Genomic DNA, 14,228 nt, shown 5'->3' with positions numbered 1-14,228 from the left:
CATGGTCCTGGCATTTCTGCTCAACAAGGATGACTAGACAGAAATTTTTAAAACATTTAAAGTGCATCTGACGTTGGATGGAAACCTATTTTGCAGGGGAGACTACGCAAAGACAGCAATGTGTAATCTTTATTTAATCAAGTAATCCCTGTGAGCGCCATATCAGAGACATCAGAGAGAAAGAGGGAAAAAAAACAGAACTATTTTCATATTTTTAGAAATAAAGTGTTAAGGAAAAATAATCAACAAAATAATGACTAATAGAATTTTTTATTTTTCTTTCTTTTGCTGCCTCAGTTTTAAAAAAAGATGCAAGAGAAAGAAATCCCGACAAAGGACTCAGGGCGATTATACTAGATACAATAATTGAGTATCACTGAATAATTTATTTCCTTTGTGCAATTTAATTAGACGAGCTGTAGCATTGCACTTTTTTGGGTTTTGATGTTCAGGGCAGGAAGCAGGGCTACACACTGATTAGCATGATGTGAGTGTGAGCGTATTATCATACAAACCAGGGGACAGGAATACACGTCTCTGAATATAGTTCAGGCTTTCCACCTCGGGGAGTTAAAAAACTGCTGATGCACCTCTGAATGGAGATGCAGAGCAGGAGGCAGATATGTATTATTCAGCAATGTTGCAGCAAAGTATAAAGCACAGGTCATCCACTGAACTGCTCAGACTGGCAGGGTGAACGTGAAGGAGTAATATGGCTGTTCCTTCCTTAAACTTCAAGCCAGGAGCGAGGTGTTTAACCCTTAAATGCCACGGGTGTTTGAGGAGATCACACCTTAAAAAGAAATATATTCTTCCCTGGAAATGATGCAGACACTCCTCAGAGTAATTCTTTCTTATGTTCTTACTTTAATTTGGCTTTTTAAATTCAACTTTATCATCTTCAGAACTCTTAGTGAAATATAAATATCGTTTTCGCGAGTGTCTTGACCACCTTGGCAGCAATAAGAAATAAAGAGAAGATACAGATATGTGACACGGTCGAAATTAAACAAAAAGGAAGTAAAAATTGTGAAAAAAATAATAATAATGTGACCTCTTATAGTGCAGTGTCAAATCATGCATGGTGCATATACAGGTAATAAGATCCCCGACTCATATCCACCACGTGTCATACTTCATGCAGATGCAGAGAGAACTTAACACTCGGCGAGGTGAGGGCACCGACATTAAAGATGGCAGCACAGCCTACAGAGGCATGTTCTCACCTCAGGACAGTCCCCGGTCGCCTCACACCCCCCGCTCTCCCTGTACGTCTACTCCTGTCCTGATGCCCCCGACGCGCTCCCACTCTGACTCTGAGGCAATTCTGGAGGAGCAGGGGGCTGCGATGAGGCTTAAAGGCGCAGCAGACAACCTGTTCCTGGACGCGCTGTCTTTGGACCCCCTGAGCGGACCAGAGGTCCCGCCACCCTCCAGACTGGAGAGTGAGAAGAGGTTCCCCTGCATGAAAGAGGTAAATCTGGAGACTCAAATACAGCTTGATTAAGTGTGTGTGTGTGTGTGTGTGTGTGTGTGTAATAGCTACACTGTGAGGAAAAAAAAACTCCCTTAGCTTATGAGCTCTTACTAATGAAAATTCATAGAAATCTAAATTTTTGTTTAAAATAAACTCTTTTTACCCTCATTTAAATTTATACTCTGTACATCTTCATTACTATGCATCTGTTTCATTTCTTCTTGTTTTGTTTTATGTTCATTAGTTATTTAAAAGTATATTAAAATCTAAGAAGCAAGCATGATTCTTTCAAATTTATTATTCAATGTCTGTTTCCAAAGGTTGGTGGCAAATGGAATATTTTTTTTTTTTTATTATTATTAATCTGAGTTGCATACCTCTCTAAACTGTGGTGCAGAAGTGAGCCAATATACCACAATACTTAGAGTAAAAAGCATTTTGCACTGAACCCCCTCCCTGCCACATGCTTTAACTTTCATATCTGTTGCCTTTCAGGCCCTAAATGAGATTTCAGAGAGAGAAGATGCTGCTGCTTACTCGGAAGACAAGATGAGGGAGGGTGGGAATCTGCTCAGGTAACCACCAGAGAGAGTCTTATTTTAAACTGAGTGCAAAAAGTTGCAACATTGTAAAGTCTGCAGTGAATTTATAACCAACAACTGGTCTGACTAGCTGCAGCTTATCCAGCCTCCTGCTGCATTTTTCCCGCTCATACATACAGATTGGGCCTCAGAAGATCGGCTGTTGATTCTATTAACTGTTACTTGAAGTGACAGGGAGTTTCCCCCCGGTGATTTTTCTTTTATGGCAGGGCAGAGATCCAGCTCACTACACTATTAAATAATTCAGAAAGTTTTAAAACATTGAAAGGCACTGGGTTGCTTTTCAAAAAATGTACCGGCACATGTAAAATAAAAAAAAAAAAATTTATTCTGTAGTGGGAATATAAAGGAGATGATATTGAGATCAGATTGTGATGTTTGACTCGATGTGTAGTTAATGATCTGTGTGTGGCTGCGTGTTTGTGTGTCCTGTCCAGAGCCAAGTCAGTGTGCTCCATGAGCGACTTCCAGCGGTTAATGGACAGCTCACCATTCCTCCCTGATAAAACGCGTCACGGCGAGCAAGGCCAAGATGACGTCACCCCGCCTCTTTCCCCGGATGATCTCAAGTACATTGAGGAGTTCAACAGTAAGGGCTGGGACTTTCCGTCAGCCACCTCTGGCCCAGGTCTGGTACGGGAAGTGTGGACAGACAAATCAACTGAGGCTCGGGAAGGAGAGCCCATTCCTGATCCATTCCAGCCTGCTTCTTGGTTCCTCACCACCAGTGCCACCCTGACCACCAGCACCCTGAGCAGCCCTGAGCACTGCCACAAGTCCCCGATAAGGGGCAATGGAGCAGGGGCAGCAGGGGTGGGAGTGGAGCACTATGGGGTCAACATTCTCCACAGCCCCACTAGACATGGGGTAGCTGAGCACACTACTGCCCAGGACCCAGATTACCTGTATGCAAAGGGGACCAAAGCAAGGGGTGGAGTGGAGGCTGGGATAGGTGCCAGTGGGCCAGATGAGGTGTTCAGCACTGCAAGGTGGCCCTGCCTTCTGGAGGGTGGGGGGCTGAGGACTTCTCCTAGTCAGTCTCCTATTTGCCCCACAGTGGGCTATGCCTCTACTCTGGATCTTCAGCTCTCCAGAAACATGAGTGACGACATGAAAGAGGTGGCCATCTCTGTGAGGAACGCCATCCGCTCTCCACCGGGGCCTGTTGTCCGGGACACTGCCTGCCAGACCAATGGATTCACCACAAGAGGGACTCAGACCACCCAAACCATCAGTGTAGGTCTGCAGACAGACCTGCTGAGAAACCTGACCAGCAGCCCCCACCGCTGCCTCACCCCAAAAGGTGGCAACACGCCGATCTCATCCCCATCACGCAACACAAGAAAGGTTCAGTACTCTCCTGTGGTCCAGAGCAAGTTTGAGCGACCCTGCTGCTCCCCAAAGTACGGCTCACCAAAGCTTCAGCGCAAACCATCCACATCCAGTAAAGCTGAGCTACCCAACAACAGCCGCGCACCCATGCCCACAACGCCCCAGAAAGGGAACAATGAGTCAGCGTGGGCCCGATCCACCACCACTCGTGACAGCCCTGTGCACACCACCATCAACGATGGGCTGTCCAGCCTCTTTAACATAATCGACCACACCCCTGTGGTCTATGACACCATGCAGAAATTTAATAAGTCTCCCAGTCGCTCCCGCCCCACGCCACCCTCCACCACTGAGCCGAGCCCTGCTCATGGGCCTCTCTCCACAGACCCCAGAAACACGCAGGAATGCCTGCGGACTGCTCGTGGGCGCTCGCCAAGCCCTGTGCAGCTGATAGTGGAGACGCAGGGGGACAAAAACCCAGAGGTGGTGAGCATACGGCAGGACCTGTCGGCCCCGCCGGGCTACACGCTGGCTGAAAACGCAGCCCGCATCCTCAACAAGAAGCTGCAGGAGCAGAACTTTAGAGAGGAGAGGAGGCTGCAGGCCGGAGGACAGAGCAGCCACAGCAGAGACAACAGCAGGCAGTCCGACTCAGACAGAGGACAGTCAGGATGCATGGAGGTAAACACACAGACGCACTGGATTCATCGCTTCATCATTCATTTGATGCGGGGCCCATGTTTTATGACACAGTGATACTTATGGTACTGCCTCGGAGTTCCCGTGTAATGGTTGAAGACCAAAGTTTAAGGCATCTGTGTTTAATCAGACAAAAGATGATCAAGAATTCAGCTACTTTATAATGTGCACAATCACTAAATTGTTCATGCTCTTTCCTCAGATCAAAAGCACTGACTGATGCAATGGTAATGTTAAAACATCTAACCCTCCTCTGAAACACTGAACTTTATTTCATTGCTGCATGTAGAAACTCTTTAAGGTTTCTTCTTCTGTATTTTCTTCTCTGCTGCAGTGGCTTCCTTGTAGTGTGGCTTTTACCTCTGTGCTTTAACTATCACTGAGGCCTGACTGAAGTCTGATTTATGTCTCTGATAAGTGGAGAAGTGAAATAAATGGTCTAACAACTGCGATATGAGTGGGATCACTGTTACACAGTTGCTTAATTAATCATTAGTAGTGCCTTCCAATTAAGTGTTCAAGCAGAATTTTAAGTGGTTCTGGTTTGTAAGCCACTTGGATCCCTCTGTACCAAAATAATCTGGGGAGAGTGCTAACTTCACTTGATGAAATCAGTTCACCACACATTTCTCTGACCTGTGCAAAAAACATGTGACAGACTTTTAATTAATTAATTACTATATCTACTGGATTAAGTAATTACTGTATCTACTGGCACGCCTCATATTTGGCTCTCTATAAACTGATTGAAACCTATGAAAAGCGGGTCATGCTGCATTACAATAAATGCAGCTGTACAATAAATCAGTGTTCCCCAAACCGATCACACCATGTGTATGTACAGCGTGCAACATAATCCCACATATGCTGGTTAATAACATCAGGAGTTCACCTGCTGCTGTTCACTGATGTGCAGGAAAGATGAAGATTAGACTCTGATATGTGACTTTATGAATGACACTGGAGCATGCAATCATTGATGAAATAAAGCTGTGACTCATGTGGATAACGATTACAGCACAAACGGAGCAAAATAATGGATTTTGATGTACATAAGCACGCATTGCGGCAATATTTTAGAGCAGAGATGAATATGGATTATGTTTTTGTGTCTCTGTTTGCTTTGAATGAACAAATACAAAGAAAGTGCTGTGAGAAAAGATCTCTATAAATATCATTTTATCTTTTACTGGGAAAGTAAATGAAAATGTTTATTTATTGTAGGGATGGGCAATGTGACTCAAACCTTGTATCATAATGCAGCCTTTTTCCAGAAATTTGATTTTTTTTAAAAGTATATAAACTGATATGAATGTTTGGCTTTAGTGAACCCACTAAATTTGGGTGCCGCTGAGTTTTAAATAACGAGGTCAGTGTGCAAGTAATCCAGATTGCTCTTTAATGCTCAGTTTTAGACACTTTTTGTGTTCTTCTTTCTTTGTGGTGAAGAAATATCCCTAATGTGGTTGTCTCAGGCACACAGCTTTCTGTTTTTGAAAAGCGAGCTCCTAGTGTCTATGATGCTATCAACCTAACAAGGTGCTCCCAGCCCAAATGTTGCTGTGCATTCTTGTGCTTTCTAGATGCCATCCGTCACAAAGAGTGTGCTGCACCCAAAACCTGCATGTAATTGCTTCAGTTGTTTGCGTTAAAGCACCAACTTGTCTGCAAACACTTGCTATGGACCCAGAGAGGGTTAATGAAACATAGACCAGAAGTGGAGACCTTTCACCTTCAAAGTAAAACTTGTGCCTGACCACAAACACATTTCAAAAGGTACAATTTTTACATTTACTTTCCTCACAGTGCTCAACTTCTTAGCAAGTACTGGGCAAGTGTTTGCAGACAAGTTGGTGTCTTTCATAAAATAACGGGCGATTGCGGCAATCTACTACCAACCAAAGCAATTGCAAGGAAGTTTACAGTGCAATCACCACTATGTGAACAATTTTATCTAATGACAGCAAACAGCCACTCACCAACCACTTGGGGAAATTATCATTGTTTCCTAACAACAAGTGGTTGCCAAGCAGTCACCAACCAGTTGCCTACCAGTCTCAAGGCCTGTGTTGCTCACAACCTGATGGCATAGCACAAATTAAATGATTACCAAAAAATTATGTGCAGCAGGTGAATTTGGACCCATTAGCATTTTTGTCTGTATGATGTCAACTCAACATGTCTCAAAATGTTTTGCAGATTTTCAAAGTTGCTTAGGCAGCATCCACTCAAATTTTCCCACTCGGGAACAATTTTTTTTTATTCCAACACCACATAAACTCACTGTTATCCTATTTCTAATCTATATTTTGCCTTCTCTGAGTAATTGTCTCAGCACTGCAATGAATTAAATACCTGTCAAGTCACATCATAATCATATTGCCCAACCCTATTTTGCTGTGTTTGCAGCCTTTCTTATTGATTGTAAAATTATCTTTAATACTTCCTGACTAGCCTATGAGTATCTACCCTCCTCCCCTTTAAAAATTCCAGGTTTAAAGTGAATGGGTGTGTGTTTACTGCTGGCTGGGTGGTCCACAGGCTGAAATCATCCACCTTATTTCTGCCTTCAATTATACCTGACTTTTCTTTGATCTCTTCCCCCTTTGCTTGATTTTTACCGATTAACATTTCCTGCTCTATCTTTCCTTCTTGTCCTCCCCCACCTCTTTCCTCCCCTCTGGGCTTTATCTCCTCCTCCCTGTCCTCTATGCTCTGATCCAGAACCACACTGTCATACTAACAACTCCTTGGGGACTCTAAATCTGCTTGTCTCCGTGATGTAAGTTCCTCTTCCTCCTCCTACTTTGCCTCTACGACCTTTGGCAGTGGGTTCACCAACCACAGGAACCTCTCACCTCACACCCTGCAGACCTCCCCCACCTCCCCCCTCTTCATTAATGCATGCTTCACAGGATAGCACAGTGACAGTGTGTGAAGCCATCGGAGTGGTGTCAAAAGTCGTGCGACGGCCATGCATCTGTTTCTTCCAGTTAATGCGTGCATGCTCATATTTTTTGGTGGATCATCAACTTTTTGTAAAGGGCCATACCAGTGTTTTTGCATGTTGCAGAACATTACCTGTGACTCACATCCACTATTTTAATCATACGTTCTTAAATTACCAGATTTTAATAAAAAAAAAACTCTGTACTGTACAACTTTAAGAGACTTGCATAAGGGTGATTTATTTGTTAAATAGCATAAATTAGCGAGGCCCACTGTGACTGAGAGCAGCAACTATCTTGATAACTCTTCATAAAACTGACTGCACAGATTCCTAAGTTTACCTCTAAATTTAGCACACAAGAATAATCTTTGCAGAGAATGAAATCCCACTTCCACTGTGTGTATAATCTGAGTTTCTCTGTTTTATGTTTTGGTAGCCAATCTGGCTCTTCGTGCATGTTGGCTGCTCAATTTGAAACTATTGGTGCCCTTGTATTTATAAAGGCGATTTCACACATACACTGCAGCCCTAAACTTTTCTAGACAACATTTGACTGAGGTTTATGCGAGAAAACAGATTTCTGATGCATATGAATTGACATTAGTTGGCAGATTGTATTAGACATTAGATCTGCATAATGTCCGATTGTGCCGATCTCGGGATAGCACAGCTGTCCAATTATCATGTGTGCCTCCTTCTGCACACTCAGTCCAGGCAGCACCCTCACTTAGACCAGATAGAGCTTTAGGTGAACTAGCAGCTAAAACTCATCTGTTTGTCCTGTGTGCTACATGTGAGAAAGGACAAACTTAAGAAATTATTCTGACCTGATTCTCCAGAAATAGTGTAAAGTTCTTATGTGGAAAATAGTGACAGTGAATCTCAGATTTTCCTCCAACAGAGAAGGGGATAAGACCAGAGTCAATATTATTTTATTTTTTTTTAAACAAAAACCCCCAATCTTTGGACAAATGTGAGGTCACATTATTGTACAATGCTGTTTAAGAAGATGGTTGATAACCACATAAAGCAAACAGCACAGTAACAAAATCATGTGAAATTAAGTTTCTTGTAGGCAAAATTCTGAAGTTTAGCATTGCTAAAACTTTTATTGCAATATGTATCTAAAGAAAGGTTCAAGCTTAAACGAATTTCTTGTCACAGTTATATAAAAAAGCTAACCACTTTGGTAGTAACATAAAATATATGCTATTTGTCACTGATTTGGAAAAAAATCGTGCAAAATCACTGGTATGGTCCTTTAATTCACGTGACTCAAAGAGTCTTCAGGTTACGTCTTGATCACTGGTGGATTTTGATGTTTCTGCCAAAGTGTTACCAGTGAACAGGACATAAAAGTCGACTCTTGGACATTTCACACATTCACAGGTTGATTGTTGTCTGTTTGGACTACATACGGCCTTACTGGATTATTCTAACACTGTGTTTCTACCAGGTTCTCTTTTTTTATGGGTGCCACTAGATGGACTGTGATGTCTTGTTGTAATATTGTACTTCTTTTTTCACATATTTGTCCACGCAGTACTTTCTTACGTCTTCTTACAGTTCGCCCTCACCATTTCCTCTCAGACTAACAAAGATTAACCAGTGAAGGCGGGCTGCTAACACTCACCACGTTCTGTGCGCTGTCTGGGTTTTGTGTCATTTCTGGTAGAAATGAAGTAAATGTTTTGGTATACTGTGCATGCTTAACGGGAAAATCCACCGTTAGATACACTTCTTTGCAATTTATATTCTCACCATGTCATACTGTTCATCTCAGAAGTTGCATTGGAAGGAAGTGTTAGCAGGTCACAACTTCCAATATTTCTCAAATGTGACTGTTTAATGAAAGTCTTCCTGAAAAACATCCCCATCATTAGCCAGTAACAGCTCTGTGGTTCTAAAGCCAAAATTTAAAAAGAAATTCTTTAAAGTTAGCTCTATAAGTATTTGGATAATGATGCAATTTTGCCTCTTTTGCCTCTGATTGAAGTGCAGGTTTTCAGCTTTACTTCTTTAACAAAAGTTTTTCATTAGCTGTTTAGAAATTAATGCCATTTTTATACATAGTCGCCCATTTTAAAAGGCTCAAAAGTAACTGAATAATTGACTGACAAGCAGTTTCATGGTCAGGTGAGGCCTGTCCCTTCAGTATTCAGTGTCAAATCAGGCATATGAAAAGTTTGGAGCTGATTCCAAATAATGAACTTAGTAGCTATTCATGGGAACATGTGGATGCAAGTGAAGGAGGCTATCATTAAGCTTGGCTCATGGTCACTGCGTTGGTTGTGTTGCCCACCGTTTATACTGGTGCTTGAGGGTACGTCAGACTCGTTCCAGTCTTCTGTCACCACTTAGAAAAAACCTCCACATCTGCACTGGTATAGGAACAGAGGAAGTGGAAACAGGAATCAAGGAAACTATGGAGATTATTTTATTTTAATTTTTTATTGAATTTTTTTTGCGTGTCAGGTTACAAAAATCAAGATGTGCATAACAAGCCGTGACAACACCAAAGTGCAGCAGGTGCCAACAGGTGTGCCGTTACTTATGGTGTGCACAAAAATGAATGTGGTGAGCAGTAAACAGTGAGCATATACTAGGCTTTATGCTGAAAAATCAAAATTAACTATCGGAGAGATAGAAAAAAAGACTTCAGCAGTGGCCAAATTGACAACATTCAAAGACAAACTGGATGATTACAGAATTCTTTCTTTGGTTAACCACCCCACCCCACCCCCCCCAAAAAAAACCCATCTAGCAAAGTCAAAAACAAGTGCATCATTATCAGCGTCTGCAATCAAAGGACACCTTCATGGATTCAAATAGAGCAGGCCTGGCATGAAGGGAGGAAACAAAATTTGGTTAAATTTACAGGGGTGTTAAAAATCTTTGGAAGTTTCTATAACTCTGAATAGAAATAATGATCAGATTTTCACAGAAGTCCCAAAAGTAGATATCTGTGAGTGAGAAATGTATATGAATATTTGTGACCTCCCTGACTGCTGTATTGCTCTTGGACTAATGCTGCTGGTTGACCTCTCTCTCTCTTTTAATCTTTTCCAGCCTGATTAGCTGCAAAAGCTCTTTTGTTCGTGCCACGATACACTTCCACAAACGTGTTGTGAAGACCAGACTCTGATAGATCAGGGTGTGAGCACCTGATTGGCATGCCACTGATTGGAACTACGCAGCTATAATTTCAATTGATTAACTCCTTCCTCACATATATTTAATATTTGATTATTTTCCTCAGTAAATAAATGACAGAGTTTGATATTTTCATGTCATTTGATTATCTGGACTCTCTTTATCTATTTTTGCAACTTGTGTGAAAATCTAAAAATGTTTTTTGGTCATACTGTATTTATATTTTAATTAAGGGTAATTCACGGACACGGAAATGTTTGCTCTAAACAGATTTTTATTTCTTTCTATTATAAAGCTCTGCTTTTCCTTCACTTTGACTAAAATGTGGAAGCCAGTTGTCTTTCACTAAAGTGTTTTAAGGTGGATCTTTCTTTTAAGGCCAATAATTGAGAAGTTGTGTTCATGTTTTTAATATCCACTCCTGTACACAGACTTCCTGTATATATTACTGGTGCCTGACTTGTGGTATTGTTTGATCTGATGCTTTGGCATCACATGGGAAATCTTGCATTAACCCACAAGCTGCCCATTAAATGACTCGTCTTTATTCCCATCAGTTGTATTTATTACCAAATGATTTATTGATGGTTTGGTGCAGACGAGTCGTGTTAAACTCTGTGACCTGTTTTTCATCTGGACTTCCTGCAGGTTGTGTAGCACATTTCTTCATGCTTCATCTATGCGTCCATCCATCCAAATTATTTTTACTCCAGTTCACCCTCTCACCACACCGCAGCCTAACTCACATGTATTTTTAGCAGAACTAGATTGTTGCTTTGCGGTCTTCTCGTCCTCCATCCTTCAAATGAAATCTAACGCCTGGAGATGAGCTATTTATAAATCAGGCCAGTGGTGTGATCGTTCACTCAATCACGCTCTGACTTCACTGTAAGGGGGGAAAGACAAACTCACTCACAGTCTTGTTTTTTTTTTTTTCCTTCTTCCTGTGGCCCTCATTTCTTTACTTTCTGCTTTCATCCAGTGGACAGATGCATAAAGCTTTCTTACCAATGTTTTTTTGCACTTCACAAATTTAAATATTTAGATGTTACTGTCATCGCAAAATTATACACAAATGGACTGCATGTATTTATGGCCATAGAACAGTTTTGTCCATCACCTGATGCCTGCAGTGACCTCTGATAGCACACTAGGAGTCAAGTGATGATTCAGCTGCAATTTAAAACCCTAGATGACTTCAGAGTTGGTTGTGTGAGGCGTAAAAATTCTGAGTTGAATCCTTTAAACTTCTAATTATGCTACAGCAAACACATGAAAATAGTGGTTGAGCATGTTTCGCACTCAACCTGTGGGCGACCAGTTGGTTGCCAAAAGTATTTCAATGCAAAAAAAGACAATCACCTTTTTTTTTTTCCTCCCCCGCAGTTGCAGAGTCGCTGTGTGATTCTTACTTTGAACTATGGACTTGGCCTGTTTAAGGTTTTTGTGTATGTTTTTCTGCATTATTAAGCAAATATACCTATGACTTCTGATCATAGTCTGTAAAAAAAAAAAAAAAAAGTTAGAACTTCTGGGTCCCTTTAATCCTGCATTCTATCTAATGTCCAGCAGGGGGTGACTCCTCCAGTTGTAAAAAGTAGTCCATTTGAATAGAAGTCTATGGGCGTTGGGTTCCCTTACTCTAATATCTCAGTAAATGTTGAGTCTTAGCGGATATAAAATAATTTTCATTTTCAAAGTTATGGTCCTCATTACACTCAAAAAGGACTATTAAGCAGGGTGTGCATTAAGATGGGATTACCATCTCATTGACAGGTCACCACCATACCAAGATGCTGACCTTCAGAACTCTCATCTTTTATATACAATCCATGTATCTGGAGTCTTGAGTTTCTCAAAAATAGACTAAAATAAATAAACCAAATGCATTATAATGCTTGTTTGCAGGGAATTTTTAAATCATGTATGTTATACTGCTGATTTAGGTTTCATGTTTTGCCAGCATATCAGTCAGTTATCACAAATCACTGAACGCAAGGTTGTTTAACTTTGTTTAAAATGTGTCAAATGAAGCGATGTGGGCTGCTTGCACTGCTCACTCAACCAGTGATAGTGGTAGCAGGTGTGCATCATTAGCTCTTGTGTCCCCTGAGTAACTGAATGCTATTAAGTGGGAGAGGGAAGGTTAAAACAGCTGCCCAAATTGACTCTTGTGCGCTTCCATAGCTAAATGTCGACATCTGCAATAACTATGTAATCTTTTTTTTCTTGGTTTGCTTGCCTGTTTGGCAGGATTGCACGTTACAGTTAGGGGGAGAACGTTAAATGTCTGTCACTTATTTGCAGTAATTTGATCTCCAGCTTCAAGCATTTTTTTTTTTATGTGAATTAGTGCAGTATCTGCTTAAAGACATTTGCATTTAGACAGGAACAATGCTTCGCCGTACACCCAAACACCACCACCAAACACCAAAGTTACCTTTAAGTTAAGTCAGCACTTTTCAGATGGAGCAGACGGCACAGGTTAGATTAAAAGAACTGCATTAAGGTCAAACAGTGAAAGGCTGAAGTCCTTATAACCACTGTTGAAACAGTGTATGCTGCCTTTTTTTATTGTGCAGCAGGTCCTAAATGTATATTGTGGTACTGCCAGTGAACTCAAGATCTTGTTCCTCTTCTGTTACGACACAGTCCTCATCAATTTTAGATCTAGGGTCAAATTGTCCATGGCGTACCTAACAACCTGGCATTGATTTAAAAGAAAACAGCCAGGTGAAGACATAAAAGTTCCTCATAAATTGTCAGTCTTTCATTACAATACTCATTATTATTTTATGTGCACATCATTTATACATCTGCCCCTTTGCTCGCTTTTCTTTCACTTTCTCCCCTTCATGTTTCTCTGTTTGAATCTCTTCGCTTCCTGTTTTCCTCGGTGGCAAACAGCTGCAGGCACCTCGTTGCTCTCCTCCCTCTCTGACAGCTCCTTGTCATTGGCAGGATCTGCCTCGCTCTCCGGTGGCACCGCCTCTGGATTCCTGCTTCCTGAGACCGGCCCGCCCGGCCAACCGCCGCCCCCCCTCGCGCTGGGCCACCCGCTCCCCCTCTTCCTCCCCAAAGTGGAGCGAGGGATCGAAGAGAAGGTTCACTTTCCCGCCGCCAGGACACCGGAAGACCATCCTGGAGGGCGAGGAGCCACCGTGAGGCTGTCCTCTACCTCCTGCTCCACCTCTGCCTAAACAGACTCAGTACCTCAGAAACCCCCCCCAAATCTAGGGACTCCCTCAAGAGGAGCCTGAAGGCGGGGGGGATGGGATCCACCCAGTAGCACCAGCTGACCATCGAGGAACCAGAACCTCTTTTTAGAGGAACCTGGAATGTACTGTAAAATCATTGAAAAAGACATTTCCATAAGAGGTGCCTGTGCTTGAGTTAATCATCACCCATGTGTGTGTCTGTGCATGTGTGTGTGTGTGTTTGTGTGTATATATATATACATATATATATATATATGTATGTATGTATGTATTTATTACATACATATATTTTAGCCACAATTCTGCTCCTTTTTTCAGGTGAAAACTGCTCCTGTGTTTACATTTTTATTTTTTACACCAGTTTTTCGTCTTCATCCGTGTCCCATACACATTCATGCAAACATTTTTTTTTTAAATAAGAACATCCTGTCTTTATTTTGTCAGCCTTTAAAGCTTCACTTTACTTTTGTGTTTATTTTCAAGGAGAGAAAAGACAAAAACAAGGAAGCAAAAAAAAAAAAAAAAAAATCTGCTTCACCGGGTCTGAAGCGGAGACACATGATGTCATTTCTGATGCTCGTGTCTGTCTTTATTTGTACATTGGGATGAATGTTTGACTCTGTAGACATGTAGAAGTTGGATGAGAACAAACTGAATAACCTTATGCATATTTGGAAGGCAGTTGTACAAATATCGGTCAAATATTTGCATGCCTTTTGAAAACTAGCACTTTAGTGCATGTACATAACGAGCTCTAGTTATTTGTGATCACTCAGTTCAGCTGTTGGGGGGGGGCT

The 14,228-nt window shown here is 41.6% G+C and overlaps 1 protein-coding gene across 2 annotated transcripts in view; it reads left to right on the top strand.

The window, feature by feature from the left end:
* Positions 1-13,986, top strand: part of mtcl1 (microtubule crosslinking factor 1) — a 79,561-nt gene extending 65,575 nt beyond the window's left edge. For both annotated transcript variants that reach the window (XM_030751508.1, XM_030751507.1), the window contains 4 exons: positions 1,145-1,474; positions 1,973-2,052; positions 2,517-4,092; positions 13,175-13,986. In XM_030751508.1, the coding sequence (XP_030607368.1) occupies positions 1,145-1,474; positions 1,973-2,052; positions 2,517-4,092; positions 13,175-13,378 (2,190 nt within the window). In that variant the 3' untranslated portion in view covers positions 13,379-13,986. The remainder of the gene's footprint in view (positions 1-1,144; positions 1,475-1,972; positions 2,053-2,516; positions 4,093-13,174) is intronic.
* Positions 13,987-14,228: the final 242 nt, after the last annotated feature.

Source organism: Archocentrus centrarchus, chromosome 17, assembly GCF_007364275.1.
Source record: "Archocentrus centrarchus isolate MPI-CPG fArcCen1 chromosome 17, fArcCen1, whole genome shotgun sequence".
Taxonomy (NCBI): Eukaryota; Metazoa; Chordata; class Actinopteri; order Cichliformes; family Cichlidae; genus Archocentrus; species Archocentrus centrarchus.
This window is presented reverse-complemented; position numbering and strand designations above follow the sequence as displayed.